The sequence below is a fragment of the Penicillium waksmanii genome (genome assembly GCF_028829765.1).
Source record: "Penicillium waksmanii strain IBT 27052 chromosome Unknown utg000005l:1.0-5232799.0:1.0-5237142.0, whole genome shotgun sequence".
Classification (NCBI taxonomy): domain Eukaryota; kingdom Fungi; phylum Ascomycota; class Eurotiomycetes; order Eurotiales; family Aspergillaceae; genus Penicillium; species Penicillium waksmanii.
The window spans coordinates 2,228,443-2,249,124 of record NW_026643252.1 but is presented as its reverse complement, the minus strand read 5'-3'; the positions used below and the strand labels follow the sequence as shown (position 1 = coordinate 2,249,124).

The 20,682-nt window shown below is 48.9% G+C and overlaps 9 protein-coding genes across 9 annotated transcripts; 4 read left to right on the top strand and 5 right to left on the bottom strand.

Moving 5' to 3' along the window:
• Nucleotides 1-237: 237 nt before the first annotated feature.
• N7481_005738 (putative GABA permease) lies at nucleotides 238-2,089 on the bottom strand (the record flags this gene model as incomplete). Its single annotated transcript, XM_057264957.1, has 6 exons — nucleotides 238-558; nucleotides 624-949; nucleotides 1,000-1,401; nucleotides 1,469-1,551; nucleotides 1,613-1,718; nucleotides 1,960-2,089. 6 exons carry the CDS (start codon nucleotides 2,087-2,089, stop codon nucleotides 238-240), a joined length of 1,368 nt encoding a protein of 455 aa, XP_057122677.1.
• Nucleotides 2,090-3,928: 1,839 nt separating this feature from the next.
• On the top strand, nucleotides 3,929-5,651 carry N7481_005737 (uncharacterized protein; the record flags this gene model as incomplete). Its single annotated transcript, XM_057264956.1, has 5 exons — nucleotides 3,929-4,138; nucleotides 4,189-4,293; nucleotides 4,350-4,574; nucleotides 4,628-4,770; nucleotides 4,832-5,651. The coding sequence occupies 5 exons, from the start codon at nucleotides 3,929-3,931 to the stop codon at nucleotides 5,649-5,651; spliced, it is 1,503 nt and encodes a 500-aa protein (XP_057122676.1).
• Nucleotides 5,652-6,071: 420 nt separating this feature from the next.
• On the bottom strand, nucleotides 6,072-6,773 carry N7481_005736 (uncharacterized protein; the record flags this gene model as incomplete). The annotated part of the gene is made up of 2 exons (XM_057264955.1): nucleotides 6,072-6,421; nucleotides 6,623-6,773. 2 exons carry the CDS (start codon nucleotides 6,771-6,773, stop codon nucleotides 6,072-6,074), a joined length of 501 nt encoding a protein of 166 aa, XP_057122675.1.
• A 1,147-nt stretch (nucleotides 6,774-7,920) lies between these two features.
• On the top strand, nucleotides 7,921-9,705 carry N7481_005735 (Multicopper oxidase type 3; the record flags this gene model as incomplete). The annotated part of the gene is made up of 3 exons (XM_057264954.1): nucleotides 7,921-8,842; nucleotides 8,901-9,197; nucleotides 9,227-9,705. The coding sequence occupies 3 exons, from the start codon at nucleotides 7,921-7,923 to the stop codon at nucleotides 9,703-9,705; spliced, it is 1,698 nt and encodes a 565-aa protein (XP_057122674.1).
• Nucleotides 9,706-9,829: 124 nt separating this feature from the next.
• On the bottom strand, nucleotides 9,830-11,735 carry N7481_005734 (glycoside hydrolase family 47 protein; the record flags this gene model as incomplete). The annotated part of the gene is made up of 4 exons (XM_057264953.1): nucleotides 9,830-9,875; nucleotides 9,933-10,190; nucleotides 10,248-11,119; nucleotides 11,193-11,735. The coding sequence occupies 4 exons, from the start codon at nucleotides 11,733-11,735 to the stop codon at nucleotides 9,830-9,832; spliced, it is 1,719 nt and encodes a 572-aa protein (XP_057122673.1).
• Nucleotides 11,736-12,954: 1,219 nt separating this feature from the next.
• On the bottom strand, nucleotides 12,955-14,378 carry N7481_005733 (nucleoside transmembrane transporter FUN26; the record flags this gene model as incomplete). The annotated part of the gene is made up of 2 exons (XM_057264952.1): nucleotides 12,955-14,119; nucleotides 14,209-14,378. The coding sequence occupies 2 exons, from the start codon at nucleotides 14,376-14,378 to the stop codon at nucleotides 12,955-12,957; spliced, it is 1,335 nt and encodes a 444-aa protein (XP_057122672.1).
• Nucleotides 14,379-14,809: 431 nt separating this feature from the next.
• mdr2 (ATP-binding cassette permease mdr2) lies at nucleotides 14,810-17,163 on the bottom strand (the record flags this gene model as incomplete). The annotated part of the gene is made up of 3 exons (XM_057264951.1): nucleotides 14,810-15,304; nucleotides 15,360-15,995; nucleotides 16,048-17,163. The coding sequence occupies 3 exons, from the start codon at nucleotides 17,161-17,163 to the stop codon at nucleotides 14,810-14,812; spliced, it is 2,247 nt and encodes a 748-aa protein (XP_057122671.1).
• A 567-nt stretch (nucleotides 17,164-17,730) lies between these two features.
• On the top strand, nucleotides 17,731-19,235 carry N7481_005731 (Hsp90 co-chaperone CDC37; the record flags this gene model as incomplete). The annotated part of the gene is made up of 2 exons (XM_057264950.1): nucleotides 17,731-18,692; nucleotides 18,746-19,235. The coding sequence occupies 2 exons, from the start codon at nucleotides 17,731-17,733 to the stop codon at nucleotides 19,233-19,235; spliced, it is 1,452 nt and encodes a 483-aa protein (XP_057122670.1).
• A 526-nt stretch (nucleotides 19,236-19,761) lies between these two features.
• On the top strand, nucleotides 19,762-20,660 carry N7481_005730 (uncharacterized protein; the record flags this gene model as incomplete). Its single annotated transcript, XM_057264949.1, has 4 exons — nucleotides 19,762-20,009; nucleotides 20,061-20,299; nucleotides 20,356-20,433; nucleotides 20,503-20,660. The coding sequence occupies 4 exons, from the start codon at nucleotides 19,762-19,764 to the stop codon at nucleotides 20,658-20,660; spliced, it is 723 nt and encodes a 240-aa protein (XP_057122669.1).
• Nucleotides 20,661-20,682: the final 22 nt, after the last annotated feature.

The window sequence follows — 20,682 nt, the reverse complement described above, 5'->3', positions numbered from 1 at the left end:
TGCGGAGTCATTCCGGCGCGGTTCGTTTTCGCTTCTACCTCCATTGAGCCTCGCATTTTGGCATGACAAGTGAGCATGTCATACTAGTAGTATACTAGTGACTCGCAGCTTGCACAGGTCAGAAAGTACCCTCTCTCTTTACCAAGGCCACGGGCGGAATGAAATGATGCCGCCCTCTGGCCCAATAATACAGGGACGCCGATCCAATGACACCAACGTACATGACGACGCCCCAATTCATAGTTTCACGAGTGACCGGCGTCGACAAGGGAAGAAGGCAAAAACAAATACTGGTAAAAGAAAGGCCAGTGCTCCCACGTTGACCGCCAGACCAAACCGACCGAGTGTCCAGCGGTGAGGCGGAAGCGATTCGCCCCGAAGGCGCTTTAGAAGCACGCAACCGATCGAAATAATGTATGCAGACAGAAGCGAAGTGATTGTCAGCGAAATAACCGCATTGAGAGCTACCTGGGAGCCAATGTTGATGAGTGAGAGCAAAATGGTGACCCCCAACGATACCATCACCGAGTTCAGCGGGATGTTCCATCCTGGTGTAACCTGCCAGTACAGTCAGCTGGGCCTATTGGAAAGTGCGATTTGAAGTCTTAGACTGGCGTGCTCACGTATGCAAAGAAAGACGAAAATGGGAGTCCTTCGTCACGGGCAAAGGACCAAAGTTGTCGCGATGCGGTCGCGACTTCGGTAATCGTGCTTGCGGTGAGTGTTACCACCAGTACTGCAGTCATTGCATTTGTCGCAGCGAGACTACCAGTCGTATTATAGAAGATTTGAATAAAGGGAAACTCGGTTGGGCTTTCAAGGACGGCATCTACTTCGCCCAAGGTGAAGCAGAGTGTCACCAACATAATAAAACCCAAGACGCCGTTTACCGCGACAGAGGACATCATGGCCCTAGGTAGTGTTTCCGACGCATCTTTGATTTCTTCGGCTGCAACATGTAAGCATAAGTCATCTTCACGAGCTGGCGCATTCACTCACACATGTGCACAGAACAGTCGTAGCCGAGCATCGAGGTGATGGTGGTAGAAAGGCCAACGAAGGTCGCGGTCCCGGCATCGCGCCAACCACCTCCGTTGTGAAAAGTAGTAAACACAGCATGAGCATTATTGCGCGGCGCAAGTACCCATAGTGGGATAATAATCGCAAATAGGCCGATAACATGGATGATCAGAATCAGCCCTTCAACGAACGGGAGGTTCTTGGCGAGGAAGGTGTTGAATAGAATCGAGAAAGTCGAGATTGCAATCACCAGCATTGTTCCGTGCCATCGCTGAAAATCGTATTCCGGTTGGTTCAGCACAATGAGACCTTGAATAATAGTCCCCGCGAGATAAGCGATCGAAACAATTGCACATTGCCATCCCATTGCAGAGAGCCATCCTGGATAAGATATTAGCAGGCCATGGATCGATCTCGTTACGTAGACAGGGAGGACATTCGCACATACCTGTGATATAACTAAGGAACTTTTGTCCCGTTCTTGGTGCAAATTCAGATACCCAGTGATACTGTCCACCGGCAGTGGGAGCCCTATTTCCGGTCAGTCAGCGTGAGGAAGTTGACTTGCTTGATCTCACAGGCAGTCACATACATTGAGGCCATCTCGGAGATGCTGGCATATACCAAGGTGAAGCCGATGGAGACACCAACAAAGCCCCATATGAGACCAGCAGTTCCGCCATCGGTCAAACCAGCAGCTAATAATCTGTTCGCGCGATAAGTATGCATATATATCGCCAAGAACTTGCCCTAAGGCTAACCATGTGGAAGGGGTGACAAACGTCAAGATAACCTCCCATGTGCAGATTAGCGTGCAGCCAAATCCAACAATGGAAATAAATTTGAAATTTCTCTTTTTTCCACGCGTTAGCCCGTTCATCAGATGAAGAAATTCGCAGGCGATGCTTACTCGCAGAACCTGGACTCGTCCAAGCGCACTCATATCCTTCTGGTCGGCCAATGTCCCCATATATCGGGGCGCGACGAGGCCTTTCTGAGGAAAGTCCTCCAGATCAGTGAGCGTGTCCGTCATCTGCGAGTCGTTCCCTGACATGTAGGTATGCACCATCTTTCTGGCGTGGGGGGCCAAATCCGGCCTAGACTAGACAAGTCGAAGGAGATGATCGAATGACAATCACGAAAATCGCACCAGCAGGCAAGAATGAGAATGGTCTTTCTCAGCGCAGCGGCACAAGGTATCGTACGTCGTACAGCCGTCTAAGCTAGATAGTATATGCAAAATAGAAATGAAAGAAGGAAAGGTGAGGGCTCCTAGAGCCAGAAGAAAGAGACCGCGAAGTCAAAGTTACTAGCAAAGAGCCGTAACCCAAAATAGCAGTTCCCAGGAGAAGGGCCGACAAACTGAGATCATACCGGGCGCATTGGGGTAATCGACTGGCAGGATTCGAGCGTGGTATCGACGTGGGAGCAAGGCGTGGCTAGGAAGAATTCTCGCGCGCCAGCCATGTGGGCAAAAGCCCGGGGAGAGAGGGTGCTAGCAGATTTCCAGACGATTTGCATGACACATCGAATGTTTTGAGTGAGAGGACGAGAAGGGGGCATGTTGCACTGAGCATGGACCGCTTCGAGATTTCATTCTCGCTGGGACTGTGGACGGAGAACAGTCGGTTCCCCCTTGGATTTCGGAGGGTGTTGAAGAATGAGCGATGAAGCTATCGGCGCCTTGCATGCCAAGGGGGAAGATTGCATTTGTCCCTTACAAGCAGGCAACTAAGTATTATCGATCAGAATCGATGTGTGAGATTTTTTCTGGAGCCTCATTTATTGTGTAGGTAATTTCTTTTTAATTCCTATCTGCTTCCAAGGTTTGTGTGAGGTTTCAACTCAGGGGGTAAACAAATTGCTTCCCGACTGTGATAACTCGGATATACTTACAAAGGAATCGATAGCTTTTGCCCTGCGCCCCGCTGGGCACGCCGCGCCGGCAAAGCAGATCCAACACCTGAGTTTGTGACCTATCACCCACGCTAATGGCAGATCCCTGCGTGAATCACGATCACATCCCTTGATGCTTAGCCCACCAAACGAAAACCAGCACACTGCAAACCGAACCGGCCAAGGGAGGATGCGCCGGCTAAGTGCGCCACCCCTCGCATGTTTTGTCGGAAGGGGGAACAACCACATGGTCCTATCGGAAAGCTGCCCTGTGGACCCACGAGCACAGAGCTGGCATGCTGGTTGATTTCCAGTGTAAAAATGGCGTCGGGCCGAGGGATTGGAAAGAGACTGTCATACCATCGCAGGTGGTCTCAGACGTGAGGGGAGGCTGCTGTGCCTTTTTCCATGAGAGTTATATCAGAAACATTGCTAGCTGGAGATACATAATTTTAGCATATCGTGCATAGTATTGCTTCTGTTTCTGGCTTTTCTTTTCTTTTTTTCCTTCTTGACCTCTTTTATTGTTATTTTAGTTCATTCTTGTCTAGAAAGGGATGTCTCGATGGTAATACTATGTAGTATGTCACGCTGGACTCTTCTCGGCGTGGAAAAGCATAATCAGAGTGAGCGAAGCTGGTGCTCTTTCTTCGATGGAGCTTCCTGCTTCATCTTCAAGTTGTCCCAGTGCTTCTCAAACCAACTGAGTCTTACCGGTCAATGACAAATCTTGATTGCGTGGTCTCTAGGAATCTCTGGTTGATCGGCCCTCTCCATTCGTTATAGCGGCCTCTTCGTCTTTCGTCAACGAGGATCCGAGTCGTCACACTAAGTGATTGCTGCGGTATATACCTCGATTTCGAGTCGGCCTGCCCTGCCGTCGAGTCCCGCTCTGCGCACATGGGCGTGTCTGCTCCACATTCACTGACCTTTTCATAATCTCCATTCACTCGTCTTCTTTCCTCATGATACAAGGTGTCGTTCGCTCAAGTGAATTCCCAACTTCCCCGTGATGGGCCCCTATGTGCCACCGGGACAGTCGCCGCCCTTCGAGGTCATCGATGAATACCACCGTGCTGCATACATCATTATCACGACAGCGCTGGGACTGGTGATTTCGTTGGTGTGCTTTCAGATCCGGCTCTATGTTCGACTATATCTAATACCGCCTTTTGCGCGAGATGATTTCGTGTTATTGGGGGCGACAGTGAGTTCTGAGACAGTCGACGAAGTGATCCACTGTGCGGTAGCTAAACTTATCTCGTACGCTAGGTAATGGCTATATTGCAATCCATACTGGTTTTCTACGCATGTTCCAGAGGATTTGGTACATCGATTACTTTGCTGGACGAAAGTCGGCTGAATCAAATTCAAGCAGTAAGCTCAGTCCCAGCGCAATCTTGATCTAGAAGGCTGACTTACTTCGAACTTAGCTAGTTACGACAAGTGATGTTTTCGCATTGATAATCGTTTACCTTTCTAAATGCTGCGTGATTGCGATCTATTTCCGACTCACTCCACAAAAACAACACAACAGAGCTTCTGCGGCTACGTTGGTCCTATGCACAGCTTGGCTGATCCCGGCTGTGTTTATTATTTTGGTTAACTGCGAGCTCAACAAGCCATGGCGATCACAAGGAGGGCAATGTCGGAATCTGGTTTGTTTCTAATTTACCACAGATATTTGATCATGTACTGATATCATTATTAGTACCGACGTTGGCAGTTTATTGCTGTCGTGGACGTTATAACAGAGCTCATAATTTTCGTACTCGCAGTTTCCCTTCTGAAGGGACTTTTTATGAATCTGAGACGCAAGCTCACTATTGGGTTTGCTTTCATCTTCCGCTTCCCGTACGCTATTCTCGTGAGAATCGTTTTCTTGATACACTAACTGATGTCATTCAACCTCTAGACTCATAGTCTTCACAATTCTCCATATTACAAAACTACACGCAGCACTCGGTGAAACCGATGTTACCGTCGCAGCAATCGAACCATCTCTCTGGCTTCAAGTCCAAGTTCATTACGCTCTGGTCGCTTGCAGCGTCTTCTGCCTTCGTCCATTTATGGCAGCCGTCAGCACAAACTATGGGACCGCGGGGGATTCGACATTAGAAAGCAGCGCATCCAGATCTGGCGGTACAAAGGGAAGCTCGAAATCAGGATCCAACTCGGGATCAGGATCGAATTCACACTCAGCATCGAGGTCAATGTCAATGTCCCGGATACAAAGGAAAAGAGCAGGGACGGCAGCAACGCCACCTTGGTCTAAGTCCCATGCGATCCCACACTCCTCGTCGAAGGAAAACCTTTGTCAAGTTGGGAATATACAACCCATCATTCAGGATCCAGAGATGCCCCGGAAAAAGCAGAAACAGGCTTCTCCTCAAGTACGAGAACCTGCAGTCCGCACACCGCTACGACGATCAATGTTCCCTCTGGATGAACCAAGTATACCGCCGCTTCCGAAGCCACAGAGAGGTAATGAAGGGACTAGGAGGCAAGTGCCTGACCAGTCCCTTTTAGACACCGATGCAATTGAACTCATGCCTCAACTTCATCGGCAACATGGTCGCCCGCAGAGTGAGGTCACTGGAGAGAGTGAGGATTCCGATAGAATGGTTATTCGGAAAGAGGTCGGGTACTCAATTCAGTATGAGTATGATGATGCGCGTCGGAGAGGACAGGGGCCTTCTAAGAAGAGTTCCACTGATGCAATGGCTTACGTTTAAGCCACCAGATAGATAAATTTTTACACGGCAGTATATACATCGGGGAGAAGTCCATTTACCAATAACTCGAAGCCCATTCCCATCGTAATTCGCATAGAATCCCCATACTACTGGACAAAAATTCCCTGTTATCCAATCTTGCATTATCCGCTGGTCATAACTTTGGGATATTATACGGACTATAAATACATTGAGAAACCATGACCTTGGAAGCACATTTTCAAGGAGCGGAACAACAATGATAGATCTATTGGTGATTTGGTAACATCTAATGTTCATCAAACGATTACACTGTCTATAGAACCTTGGAAGACGTTTCTTCTTTAGATACTTTATGGAATAATGGAGTGACAATAATATAAGAACTACTAGTATATATGTAGCACTATATAAACCAGGCCCCATCACAAAGTGCTAGTATCAGGCATTAGACGGTTTAGCAGAGCGCAGAGAGACTGGAATAGCCGTATCATCATCAGTGATATTCCAGACCAGAGAATAAACCCCTTCACCCCCTGAAGACGATCGGATGTAAAAGCTAGAAGAGATGTCACCGGAGTCATTTTCCACCATCACCCACTGCCCGTAGAAAATGAATCCAGTAGTAGTCTCGTTGGTCATTTTCTTGGAGGTAAAGCCCATTTCGTGGGAAGAAGAAGAAGAGCTAGGGACATAGAGCATCTCATCCGACCAGCTATAATTGGCGTTGGTAGTCGTCACGTTCGGGTTAGCAATCCAGGAACTGGAGGAGGATGCCGAAGCGCGGGTAACTATAGTTTCCAAATGTTAGATGTTCAATTTGATTACATTTTTTGTTATTTTTTGCGAAGAATTAGGTCCAAGTTCTTACAAGAAACAGGGGCTGCATCCGTGGCAGTCGAATTGGTAGGATCACCAATCATGGCCTTTCCTGTGAACGTATTAGCCCACACTCAATGTATGACTACCTGGGAATTTAGAACAGTTCGAACCTTCGGCGTAAAAAAGTGAAAGCCCGCCGATAGAGTCGCCGTAGGCATACAATTCAAACTCTTCATTCACATCAGGAGCATCACGGGTGGCTAATGCAGAGGCAGAGCCTAGAAGGCCGAGAGCCGCGAGGGAGATTGAAGAAATGAGCATTGAGAAGATGAGAAAAGTGATTGAAGAAATTTTTGAAGAAACGAATATTCAAGCTATAGATTTCGGTGGTCTACTGATCTTATTTGTAGATTCGACCAAGTTCATTGGAACTAGGAGCGCGGTACCTAAGTATTTAAAGCGTTGGACCGTGTCGGGGTACCCATTAGACAATAGTCAAATAAACTCAATTGGGAGACCTCGGGCTACCGCAAATACAATTGACTCACTAGCATTGCAACTTGAATATTTACGTTGAAGAGGCGGGAGAACTTGATAACCGAGCCGCGCGTTAGCTGACGTCTGTCTCGGCATGGCTGCGGGTACCTGAAGCCATCCGGCTCGTCCCAGTAAGTTTTATGGAGAAAGGTAAAGCTTTAGTGTTGTTTTGTCCCATGAGGATAATTCCGAATATTACGAGCTTGGACGCAGTGGTATCAAGATGCTTGGTTCCAATGTGTTTTAAGTTCCCGACCTTGCAAATATAGAACCTGAAGACAATTATTTCTAAGAAACAATATTCCAAGGTTGATTTATGAAATCGGTAGGTACAATTATAGACGTATGAAATTGTTTCAAGCAAACATCTTTTGAAACATTGAGGTTTTCACTGATTCTGATGCCGCGCAATTGTAGCTACTTCCAAGACCCGCCCAGGTAGGATCCAGACTGCTGCCAGACCACCATCATGCAGATTTGACCGGATCGGGCTTACATGATGCCAACTTTTGGACCAAAAACCCAAGAGCCTGGCTAGAATAAAAATAGCCAACCAATTGACTTGTCGTCGAAGCCTCTCCGAGGCGTCAACGTCAATATGATTACGCCTCCAAACTTTCCTCTGCGGTCCCTTAGCATGTCATGCACAATGGAGGCCAATAAAAAACTAGACATACGAAACCACACCTCTCTATCGCATTCAGCCCCACGAGTTGAATGACTATAGCTAATAGTATATGGGACACGCGACATAAAAAAGTCCTGCTGAACTGGCTAATGCAACCTATCCATCATCTATAAAGCTCTGTAGATTATTCAAAATCTCTAGCTTTGAATCAGTCATTCGCTTTATTCTGCACAATTTATATACCGAACCGCTCCTTATTCTCTTTACTCTCTTTTTATAGTGGCAAAAGCTTCTTCGTGCGTCATGAGATATTTCTCATTCTTTGTTGCGCTCGTGGGAGTCGCCTCGGCTACATCTATGCATGGTCGTAAGAATAATCCCTATTGGGCACAACATATCTCTCACAAGCGCGATGCTTGCTCAGGAAATTCCGCTAGTGATAGACAGACTTGGTGCAACTACGATTTGAGCACAAATTACTACAACGTTGTACCAGATACTGGGGTGACTCGAAAGTATTATTTCGATATTCAAGAGGTCACAGTCGCTCCTGACGGGTACTCCCGAACAGCCATGGCTGTCAACGGGTCAATCCCCGGCCCTACAATTCAAGCTGACTGGGGCGACAATGTTGTTGTGCATGTGACAAATAGCCTTACCTCTGCAAAGAACGGATCGAGTGTCCACTTCCACGGTATTCGCCAGAACTACACCAACCCCAATGACGGTGTTGTTTCCATTACCCAGTGCCCCACAGCACCGGGCAAGACGACAACCTACAAATGGAGAGCTACTCAGTATGGGTCAACCTGGTATCACTCGCATATTGGGTTGCAAGCCTGGGAGGGTGTCTTCGGGGGCATTATAATCAATGGCCCGGCATCCGGGAATTATGATGAGGACAAAGGAGTGTTATTTTTGAATGACTGGACCCATCAAACCGTTGATGAGATGTACGATTCGGCCCAGTCAAATGGACCTCCAACCCTGGACAATGGATTGATCAACGGCACCAACGTATACGGAGACGATAATTCAACAAGCCAAACGGGATATCGGTTTAACACCTCCTTTACGGCCGATACTTCGTATCGCTTTCGCTTGGTGAATGCCGCGGTAGATACACACTTCAAATTCTCAATTGACAACCATACTCTCACTGTGATTGCGATGGATCTTGTCCCCATCGAGCCTTTCAATACTACAGTTCTGAGCATAGCAATGGGTATGCAAACACTAATCTTTTGTTTTCCTGGGATAGTGCTAACAGATTTCGCGTATAGGCCAACGATACGATATTGTTGTCAACGCAGATCAATCCACCGGGAATGAGAGCTTCTGGATGCGCGCAATCCCCCAGTCAGCATGCTCGGATAATGACAGCACGAATAACATCAAAGGAATAGTGTACTACGGCAGCAGTCCCTCGACACCTACCACAACCGCATACTCCTATACAGATAGTTGCGATGATATGGACTCGTCTGATCTGGTCCCCTACCTATCACAGAGCGCATCGTTGCCGTATTACAATGCCAGCGAACCTGTCACGCTGGGAACCACTTCTGAGAATCTGTTCCGTTGGAAATGAATGGGACCTCAATGCAAGTCTATTGGGATAACCCCACTCTGCTCCAGATCTGGAATAATGATACCTCGTTCACCAACACCAGTGGCGTGGTACACCTTCCTCGAGCCGATGAGTGGTCTTATGTGGTGATTGAGACTACCCTTACGGTTCCTCATCCTATCCATCTCCACGGCCATGACTTTTTCATTCTTGCTCAGGGAACTGGAACATACAGTTCGTCGGACATAACTACTCTAACCAACCCACCACGCCGTGACACCGCAATACTCCCTAGTTCGGGCTACCTTGTCGTGGCATTCAAGACCGACAACCCCGGGGCATGGCTCATGCATTGTCATATTGGCTGGCACACCGAAGAAGGCTTCGCGATCCAGTTCCTGGAACGCTGGAAAGAAGCTCGTAAATTAATTGACTACAGTACTCTCAACTCGACTTGTGAGAACTGGACTACGTATACGACGGAGGCCACGCTTGAGCAGGATGATGATGGAATCTGAAGTTTTGTATCAGAGAAAGAATAGAGACATGAAAGATAGAAATTATTTCGCTCGCGCATTTCCAAAACGCCGCGCCGTTATCGTTTGCCGACAAGAAAAGACAAAATATTTCAATTGGCCGCAGTTAGAAGCCTCCGCTTGGACGCTTGAAAGGATGGGCCTCAGTACTCCTAAAGCAAATGGTCAGCACCCAAACATGTCACAGGCTTTTGGATAGTGTAGCTTACAAGACATAGTCATCCAGGCTAACATGACTCGGCTCTGAAAATATAAGATAGAGGTATTTGAGCGTCTCGGCGAGCCAAAAGCTTTCCATCTTGTCACTCAGCTGTGGCTCGCTGTCACGAACGTCTTCGATGGACGAATGTCCAAATTTGGTGCGTGTTGCCTTGTCGATGTTCTTGAACATGCGCCATGCGGCATCTTGGAGCGATTTGTCGCCAGTAATTCTGTACATGATAAAGATAGATTCTAGGGCTTCAGGTCTGTAGAAAAAATTGTCAGTTTGAAAGTTTTCTCTTTTTCTAACGATAATGTCTCACCGAAGCTTGTACGTAGAGTCCCGGAGGACAGTCACGCCTGCTGGAAGGCGCTCATGCTTGATCAACTTCTGCACTTGATGTCGTTCGCTATCCGTCTTCAGTTGTTCTCCCCACACGCCTTCATACCATTTCGCATCATCGAACGGGCAGTTATCCTTGTCGTCGCACGCAGCAACTTCCATTGCTTCAGGCATGATTCCCGTGGGCATGGCGTCATATGACCAGATACAACCGTCGGTAAGCTCTCGTGCGATGGACATGTCCTCGGTGCGATTAAAGACCTTGGCTGCGATACCGACAGTGCCACCTAGGAAGCACTTCAGGTGCTCTTGGAGAAACCGTTCTTTGTAAACACTGCCACCTCGATTGACTATCAGATTTGAGGTGAAGAGGATTTGTTTGTCTTGGTCCTTGAGCATGGGTCGGAATAGCATATGCTTCTTGATCGCTTCAATCGCTTCGGTGTACATATTGCGGTATTGATCTGTCTGCGCACCGAGAAGGATATGCTCTTTTGGCAAGTATTCGTAAGCCGAGTCGGCGCATCCACCGAGAGTGAATTCCGCGTTGTCGAACCAAAGATGATCGGCGTCAATAATTGTCGGCCACAGTCCAGGGAGTCGAGTCTCGTTTTGGTTCTTTTCTAGTACGTCTGTGATCCGCTGAACAGCATCGTAGTACTTTGGGTCGCCCGTCAATTGGGTGAGTCGGGTAAATTCAACCGTCAATGAGGCCAGTTCTGCGAGATTGGTGACTTCGCTAGGTTGGATTTCCAGATTTTGCGCCGATTCAGACCACTCCCAGCGCATTTGGGGCATCCGGTTATGCGTATCGAATGCGTTGTAGATCATTTCGCCAAGCTCGACGGCTTTCTGGAGCAGGATGGGATGTTTACCATCAGTAAGGTCGTGAGCTGCAATCATTCCCCCCCATGTAGCGAATAACAATTTCGAAGACGTTGACGTAGGAGCTCGGAGTTGTCGTGAAATCGATTCTTTTCAACGCATCCAAAGCGATTTCAAATTCGTCGTCGAGGCCCATGATGACCAGGGCATCTAAGGAATCGACGAGAGTGGCACCCCAGCCACTAAATGAATCCTCATATCTGCCACTTGACGGCGAGACCTCATCCCGCATCCACGCATGGTCCTTGTATCCATTCCACGCGTGCAAGAATGTTTGTTTTATAGTTTCCCGCTTCTTGAGCCTCGCCTTGCGCTCTCGTCGCGATTCGACAGGAAAGTCGTGTTGAATGCGGGGAATCGATACTGGCGATGTCGGTAGGGGGATATAGGAGGTGACAGGGAACCTCTCTATTGAGTTATTTATATGAATATTGTTGAGCCTATGCCATTGCTTTTCTATGACAGTCGGCTGGGCTTTGTGGGAGAAGAGTTGGTGGAGAGGCAGCCACACAAGAAAAAAGTAGGCGACTAAAAGAAATAATATCGTAGTTGTGAGAGAGCGACCTTTGCGGTTGGGTATCATAATGAAGGTGGGATAATGCTGTAAGACTGTGAAAAATAATTCGATGAGATTTTATAAGGAATGACAATCATGGAAAGATTATAGCGATGGTGGGAAGGAGTGTACAAGCCATCAACAGCTTCAAAAAAAGAGAGAGAAACGGAGTCAAAGAGGTAGAGAGTCTATCACATCGCACAGGTGGAGAAGAAGACATTTGAACACGCGAGAACGCTAGAAATTCCCCAGAGCAAAAGCTAGGTAGGGATGACAGAAGTGCAACCATGTGGGAAAATCACGTCAAGCATTGTCTTCGAGGGGATCGGAGGGCGCAAGGTTTGTGATGCTCCGTTGATCGACAGGGTTGTCTCTGATGGTCGTTTGACACGCGTCCCCGGGTCCAGAGATACAACAGCAGAGCGATGATTGGAGAAATTTGGCATGTAAAGGGGCCGCAATGTGGCTCCCTTCCCGTGCAAGCAAATGATATGCGATCTCCTACGTAAGGAGGAGCTTTCAGGGTCCAAACATGTATTCTTGGGATGTGGCGTCTTTATGTGCAAAGTCTAGGCCTGGGCTGTAGGGACCTCAAGGTGCCTAGCCATAGCTGCCGTATTAAAAAGTATCCGCAACATTGGCCCGTGAGCTGCTGTCAGTCCAGACCTCCAAGCCCCTGTACCTGTCGCGATCGGGTTAAAAGTGGCCCAGCCGATTGCTACGGGGTTTTCAGGCCAGTGTGGCGGAGCTGGTCAATCTCTGTGGGTCGCTTCTCGTTTTTGTGATGACACGATTGGATTAAATTGCATGTGAACTTTGCTCTACTTGAGGATTTGCATTTAATTTGACGGTATAGAGAAATTGAAACTTTGTTCTGTACAATATCTTCACCCTGCTAACTGCAGAAAACCCAAGATAAATGTCATTACCGAGTACTCCGTACTCCGCCAACAAGAACTCGGAGAAGTTGAGAACTGTTGGTTGCCAAGTGAATCCTGCCTGACTCCACTTTATGAGCTCACAGGCCGTGTTGAATGTCAGATCGCTGATGATCTTGATGCATCTGAAGTTAACTTGAAGAGCCCCGGAGGGATTCAGTTAGAGGAAAGTGATCGCAATTTACGAAATCAATCGACATTTCTGGAGCCGGAATATCTACATAGTAAACTGGTCATAAATCATCACTTCTATCTGGCGGTCATATTCCGCGGTCCGCCTCAAGAATGAACAAGTCTTTCTACACGGGTCAACTGGCTACGACGAAGCTAAGCAAGCTACCAGCGGTCAGGCCTCCGACCAGCATCGTGCCCATAAACCCTCCGGCCGCGTGTCGTTCATCAGCAGATACCCAAATGCTAGCACCCATCATGCAACTCGATGCCAAGTATCCGTTGGTTATGCCAAACAAAAATTGCACAATGAAAAGATAGAAAAAGTCACTTTTCACCGACGCTCCTTGGCCATCGATGTTGCATAACAGATAAAGCGGGATGAACCCAAGTCGCAAAAATGAAAGAACGAGGGCTAACCACGGGCGGTGGCTGAGAGACAGCTGCGGAATGGCCACAGCAATTCGCCCGGAAAGATCACCAATGTTCCAGAATAGAAACGCGAGCGGAATGAAGACCGGGCCATCATACAACCGCGATTTGCTCGGGTCATTGACCGAAAGAATTCGGGAAGTGTATACAGGGAAGACCATCATAGTGACAGTGAAAACCAAGAACACGGCACAGGCCAAATGCCGGAGCTTAAGAAACAGGGTCCAAAGACTGACGGATCTGTCTTCGGTGCCCTCAACAAGAGCCGTATCTTCATCGTCGTCGTCGTTTGTCTTCGGTTTAGGACTCGGTCGGTTCCTGAGGAGATATAGGAAAACCAACAATGTAAGTACGGAGACACCAGTCGCAGTGAGGAAGTAGATGAATGCGGATTTCGGCGAAGATCCCTGCGGTCCGCCAGAGTCATTCCTTGACACTGCCAAAACAGAGAGAATTTGTATGATGCACGGCAAGACACCGGAGATACCCTGTCCACTCATGATAGCTTGCATATATTCCTCCCGACCAAAGCCAGCCACATAGGCGAAAACGCCGTTTTGGTTGAGTCCGGTGGCGAAGCTAGTCCCGAAAACCATCACCATAACAAAAGCAAAGTATACCTTAACAGAAACGTCTGTCAAAAGGACCGTGGAGAAAGCCAACAAGGTGAAGATGGCGCTGTTGATGAGCAGCGAGAGTGTAATTCGCCACGGGTAGGAAACATTCTTCTGGATTCGGGCAAAGGTGTATGCGGAAGTGAGGTTGGTGACGGTCGACACAGACAATATGGAGGACTGGTAATGTGTTGCAGCCCATTCATTCGATTCAAAGCGACTGTGGAAGTATGGTGCGGCGGCGAGGAACATGTTCCTTCACGATGTTAGTTAAAGCGACAACATGACCGGAGCTCATGCTCTTGTCCATGGCCAAGAGAGGAGAGCACATAGAGTACTACTTACCAGGCCCATAGCATTGCAACTCCCAGTATGAAGAAGACACCATACTCCAGCCTCGAAAAGCGAGCCCATGGCCGCTGTCGTTCCTCTACCGATCCGGCGTCATCTTCCGGTGACTCCTCCAGTGGCTCGTATGCCGGAGGTTTAGCAATAACTCTGCGTAAATAGTCCATAGTGTCGATATGCCACAATCCTCCTCCACGTTTGGGGCTCGGAGGGATCGCTTATATGGAGAGGCACAGTCCACGAGGGTTGCGCAGCTGAACTGCTTTCGGAGAGGTCCGCGGATGATTCAGTGGGGGGCGGGCGGCACGGGACGGGCGGCACCTGACCAGACCAAATGCGGAGACTCCCAAGTATGCCCACTTGGTTGGTATTTATATGGATTGGCGATCTACACATCGATGTATTACATAGTATGGGAGAATCACTTATAGTCAAATTGATTTCAATGTTTATACACAGTCGAGTGTCCGTTTAATATCTATCGCCAAAGAAAACCCCATATAAAGGCTGACGCGCATGAGGAGAGGGGGGAGAGAGTGTGTATCCAAAAAAGAGTAGCCCAGTCGGGCGCCGTTTAAACATGTAATTGTGAGTGAGTCTAGTCCTTCTTCTTCTTCTCGGACTCTGACTCCTCTACTTCGTCTTCTTCGATTTCCGGTTCAGGCTCCGTTTCCTTTTGGAGCTTGTAGAGTTCGTCCGGTTCAACGGACCGAGTAGGCGGGTTTTGGGCCTCCCCTCCGCTCAACTGCCATTCCATAAGCTTGGTGAAAGCTCCATCGGGGCGAGAGCTGAGCTCTTCATAGCTGCCTTGCTCAGCGACAGTGCCGTCATTGCCAAGAACAATAATGGTATCAGAGCGCTTGATCGTGGAGAGACGGTGAGCGATGCTGATAGTGGTATTGTTACCCCGGAGAAGAGCAGCAAGCGCGCTGTTAACGAGTGTCTCTGATTCAGCATCCAGGGCGGAGGTAGCCTCATCCAGAATCAAAATGTCAGGCTCCTTGATCAGGGCACGCGCAATGGCAATTCGCTGCTTCTGTCCACCTGAGAGTTGGGCCCCGCGGGCTCCAACGTGGGTGTCGAGGCCATCAGGCTGTAAGTGGTATTAGTATGAGGGTATGCACATGACGCATTAATGGCAAACTTACGAAATCACTGATGAACTGGCAGTTGGCCTGGCGGGCAGCAGCGATGATCTCTGACCGTGTGGCGTGAGGGCGACCATAGGAAATGTTGTCTGAGATGGTTCCTGAGAAAAGCACAGGTTCTTGGGCAACCACGCCAATCTTGCGACGAAGAGACTTGGCATTCATTCCACTGACGTCCTTGCCATTGATTAGGACACGACCCGCGGTAGGGCTATAAAATCGAAGCAGGATAGACGCAATGGTGGATTTACCACCTCCGGATGGACCAACAATGGCCACATTAGTACCTTGAGGGATCTCAAAATCGAGGTCTTTGAAGATAGCCACGGCAGGGCGAGTCGGGTAGCTGAAGGAAACATTCTCGAACCGGATCGGCCCGCGAGCAGAGTCCACCTTGAGTCCCTTTGTAGGGTGGATCGTCGGCTGTCGGTCTTGCAGTTCGAAGAGTCGGCTTGCAGCACCGACACCTTTCATCAGCTCGGAGTAAAAGCTTGACAGACCAAACATGCTCGAGCCAGCGTAGGCAGTGTACATCAAGAAAGAGGTCAGCTCTCCGATGCTGATAGCCCCGGATTGGACCATCCCAGCTCCCACATAGAGAAGACTCAAAATCGTCATATTGCCCATCAAGCCAGTCTAAAAGTCGTTAGTTAATCATGGATAGACAGGCGCCGTTGGGATTGCTTACTGTACTGAAAAAGGTCGCACTGATCAGAGACTCCCGTTTTCCGAGATCGAAAATCTTGCGAACTTGGGTGTTGTAGCGGTTAACTTCCTGGACTTCAGCTGCAAAAGACTGGCTAGTTTTCACATTTCCCAGACGCTCCTCGGCAATTTTTGTTAAACTACCAAGGTTCTTCTGGATCTTGCGGCTGAGGTTTCTGATTGCCCGTCCATAAAAGAGAGCGCCAAGGCCGATCGGTGGCAAGAGTATAGCCAAGATACTGGAAAGCTTCAAGCTGGTATATGCCATCAGACCGAAGCCCGCGAAACCGCTGACACCAGCCCGCAATCCATCCGATAGGTTCTGAGTGATACTTTTACCAACAATGATCGTGTCTGAGCTCAGGCGAGAGATCAGATCACCGACTCGATTGGCATCAAAGAATTCGGCGTCTTGAATAAAAGTCTGGCGGAAAAGCTTCGAACGGAGTCTCGCAACAATACGTTCACCCACGATTCGAAGAATGATTATACGGCCGTAGTTGGCGGCGGCACCAATGAGAAGAACTCCACCCAGAGCAGTATAGAACATGGGCATGCTCAAACCAAACAGTTGACCACCGCCCTCTTCGACGCTCTTTGTGGCTCCATCCATGATCTTTCCAATGGAGAATGGGATCGACATAGTAATAGACGATGACACTAACAAAAATAAGAATGCGAAACCAAGCGCTTTGGATTCGGGTCGCGCAATCTTGAATAGTCGCCAAATCTCCGCAAATCCAGACTTTTTGCCTGAGGACCCATCCTTGGCCAATTTGGCTCGTAGATTGACCTGCGCTGCTTGCGCGGCTCTCTCGGAGAGCTCGAATCCTTCCTCTTCCTTCTTCTCTACTTCCGGGGTGGCAGCGCCATTGGGTTGAGTCGAAGTGGAGTCTGAAGACGGTGATGGGGGTTTCGTTTGGAGGAGTCGGGAGGTAGAGGATAGAGATCGTGTTTGATAAATAATCCGAGAAGTAGAAGTGGTATGTGTAAAGCCATTCTGACGCTGCGAAAACGGAACCTCGGCTGGCCGGAGGAAACCCCCCGGGGGTGTCATGAAGGACCCCGGAGGCGGTTGAGAAGAGTCGGTTGGCAGCATTGAAGTCGCCAGGCCGGGATACCGTTGTGTTCAATTGCATGGAGAGCTGGCGCAGAGCAGGGCTCTGTCTCACCGTCGGCCGAGAGCAGACACCCGGCGCCCAGGCCGACAACCGGAGACCGCGCATCGTCGGAGTGTGTCGATAAAAGGAGGGAAATAGGAATAATGATATCACCGAGAATCACGGAAGGCCATTATCTCAGAGGAAAGCTCTCGCAGTGGCATTCCAACTTGTGAAGATCCTCGTCCCCGTAGCATGTGGAGGTCGGAAAGTCGGACAGCCGGGGGAGGTTCACCCCAAGCGCTCGCTTAGTCATTTCCCAGTCCGTCGTTGCCCGTGGAAGCTCCTCGAGCTGTCACTGTCAGTTGAGCCACTTGCGCCTTGTTTTCTTCTTCTTCTCCAGTCTGATATTCATTCTGAGAATTCTTCCTACCGTGGATTAATTCTATTATTTGTCTCCACTGTTCTCTATACGCTTCCCAGAGATTCGCGCAACCCTCCGTTTGTCATTACATTCCTCTGACCATCCCACCATACCCCGCCGCCCACCTCGTGTTACTCACAAGATGGTCCTCGACTACAGCAAGTGGGATCAGCTGGAGCTTTCCGATGATTCGGATGTCGAGGTTCACCCCAATGTCGACAAGCGCTCATTCATCCGCGCCAAGCAGGCCCAGATCCATCAGCAACGTGAACAACGCCGCCACGATATCAAGACACTGAAGTACGAGCGCATTATCAATGACGGTCTACTTTTACGCATCGATAAGCTCCTCGAAACTCTCAAGAAGCATGAAGACACATCTGCCTCCCCCGATCAGTTCCTCTTCGAGACCATCATGGAGTTCGCCAGCAAGCCCGCGGAGGACCAAGCCCCACCCCCACCGGAGGGGGTTCATACACACGAGAAGGAGCAGCCAAAATACTCCCAGATGATGGGTGCTCTTGTGGACCAGGTCAAGCAGGAGTTTGAGGACTCCAAACCCGACAATCTAGTCAAGGCATATATTCAAGGTGTGACGGGACACAAGACTAAGGTGCAGGATCTGCAGAAGGAACTGTTGACAAAGCTTGCTGAGCTTGAGAAGGAGGAGGGAAGCAAGATTACCAGTGATACACTGCACGAAGGCTTCAATACTTCCCATGTCGCCAAGGCTGCAGAGAAGGAAAAGGCCGCCGCTTCGGGAAAGCAGAAAGAGGTTGAGTTGCTCAATCCCGCCTCGTCGAGCCAAGCTTCCAGCGGTGCGGCCGACTATGACGACGATGACGACCCTGCGAATGTTGAGATCAGTGAGCTGGCCAAAAAGTTTGCTGCTCTCAAGCCCAATGACTACAACTCTTACCTGTCATTTATCTCTGCCAATCCTCAAATTGTCGCCGAGAAGGAGACGGATGGTCTTCTTGTTGAGGCTTTCAACAGCCAAATCAAGGGCGATGAGGCATATGCCCGTCAATGTGTTCATCAAGGACTGCTCCTGCAGTATTGCCGATCCCTCGGCCCTGATGGTATCAAGCTTTTCTTTACTCGGTACGTCTCCCAACCACATATACTCTAGTGAAGTCTTACTGATAACATTCCAGCATCACCACGCAGGCCCACCGTGCCTCCACTCTCTTCAACAACGATGTCAACGATACCTATAACCGTATCAAGACCCGTGCAGTAGAACTCAGCAAGGATAGCTCCGCATCCAACGATCCTGCTGGTGTGGAACAGATCCAACTGCACGCCGTTGATCCCAACACTAAAATCACTATCAACCTCCCCGCTGCCAACAGTCAAGACCCCACAGAAGTCGAAGCGCGTAAGATCTTCGATGCTTTCCCTGCAAACCTACAGAAGGCGTTGGCCAGTGAGTCACTAGACGAAGTGAACAAGGTCCTCGGCAACATGTCAGTCGATGATGCAGAGGTTGTCGTTGAGCAACTGGGAAATGGCGGCATGCTCAGTCTTGAGGAGGGCATCATTGACAGCACCACGGAAGAAGGCCAGAAGAAGCTGAAGGAGCTTGAAGCCGAGGGCAAAGAAGATGTCGGAGAGCCGGGCGGCGATGTTACGGAGTTGGATTGAACATAAAAGTGCTACTATTAACCTTTGAAACGCGATTGAATGCATCAAATATTCCTCATAAGCATCTGAGGGGCTTTTAAATAATCAAATCTAGTGTAATGGGGACAGGGTCTGTGGATACCCATCATCACGAACCTATAGTAAGGCCACACTACTCCATTCATGCTCTAAAACATACTACCAATGATTACTTATTTATTTACTACTGTGAAAAGTGGTTACTCACTATAGGGGGAAATTTCTACCTTGTAACAGACTGAGACTAGCATGCTATGGTGGATCAGCACCCAGGTGGTCAGCGCCAACAATGTTAGTGTTTCGGAGCAACTAACCTGAAACTTCCGAGACCATCTCTGACTGTCGGAGAAATACTCGTCGGAAGAACATATCATAATTTCCAGCATAATTCGACACGGAGTAATCCTGAATTGCTGGAGGACAAGGATTTTCCCATTTAAAGTCCCTTTCCAAGACTTTCTATCCAACTCCCAATTGCAACACAAAACTCATCCCGTGAACAGCAAGCATGAACACTCTCGGAAATATTGCAGCCCTCGCCCTAATCGGTTTTGTCAGTGCCCAAGACACCGTCGGATTTGGACCGGCCTTCTCTCTCGGCCCTACACAGTCATGGATCCGCGAAGCCAACACCACACTGGTCCTTCCTGAGACTCCGAGCCCTCAGAAAGACCGTCTCGCCCTGTGGCCTGGCATGGGAACAAGCGGTGGTGACTTGATTCAGGCTCTCGCTGTTTCTTTCTCCGACCCTAATGCGTAAGCCATTCGAGGAGGAGCTTCTTGCAGGCACTGGCTAACTTTTGATAGTAATTGTGGAGCGAAATCCGGTCAATGGTGCACTTGGGCTAGTACTCTTCAAGGAGAGCAGCTCGGTGGGAAGCAGGTCCCTGCTTCTTACGGCGATGAACTAACAATGCATTGTGGGAATGTCACCTTCTATTATCTTTCCAAGGCTAACAGGACGATAGACAAGTACAACGATGACACCGGCAACTATGACCAAACAGTCTACATCAACGGGGAGAGCGTTTCTACTCTTTCTACCAGTAAGTATTCTCCTTTCTCTAGATGAGTTCTATGCTCTATCTAATGCTCGTTATAGGTTCTGGACAAGCACAGGGTTGGGGCACTGCTGTCGAGTGCCAGGATGATGCATGCCAAAGCACCACTGCGGCACATGGTGAGTTTGCTAGTTCTGTGTGAATATTATCACTTAGATCTAGTGGGCTAATAGACTTTTTTCTCACAGAATACCTTGACACCACTATCATCTTGAATGCTGCTGACTCTACATTTGCTGGCACCTTGGGTCTCAACGAAGTCACCTCGTCCGGTCTGAAAACAACTGATAACAAGGTCTACACCGTGTCAAGCATCAAGATCCAGTCTCACACTTACAACCTGTAATTGTGATTGTTCGTCCAATTTG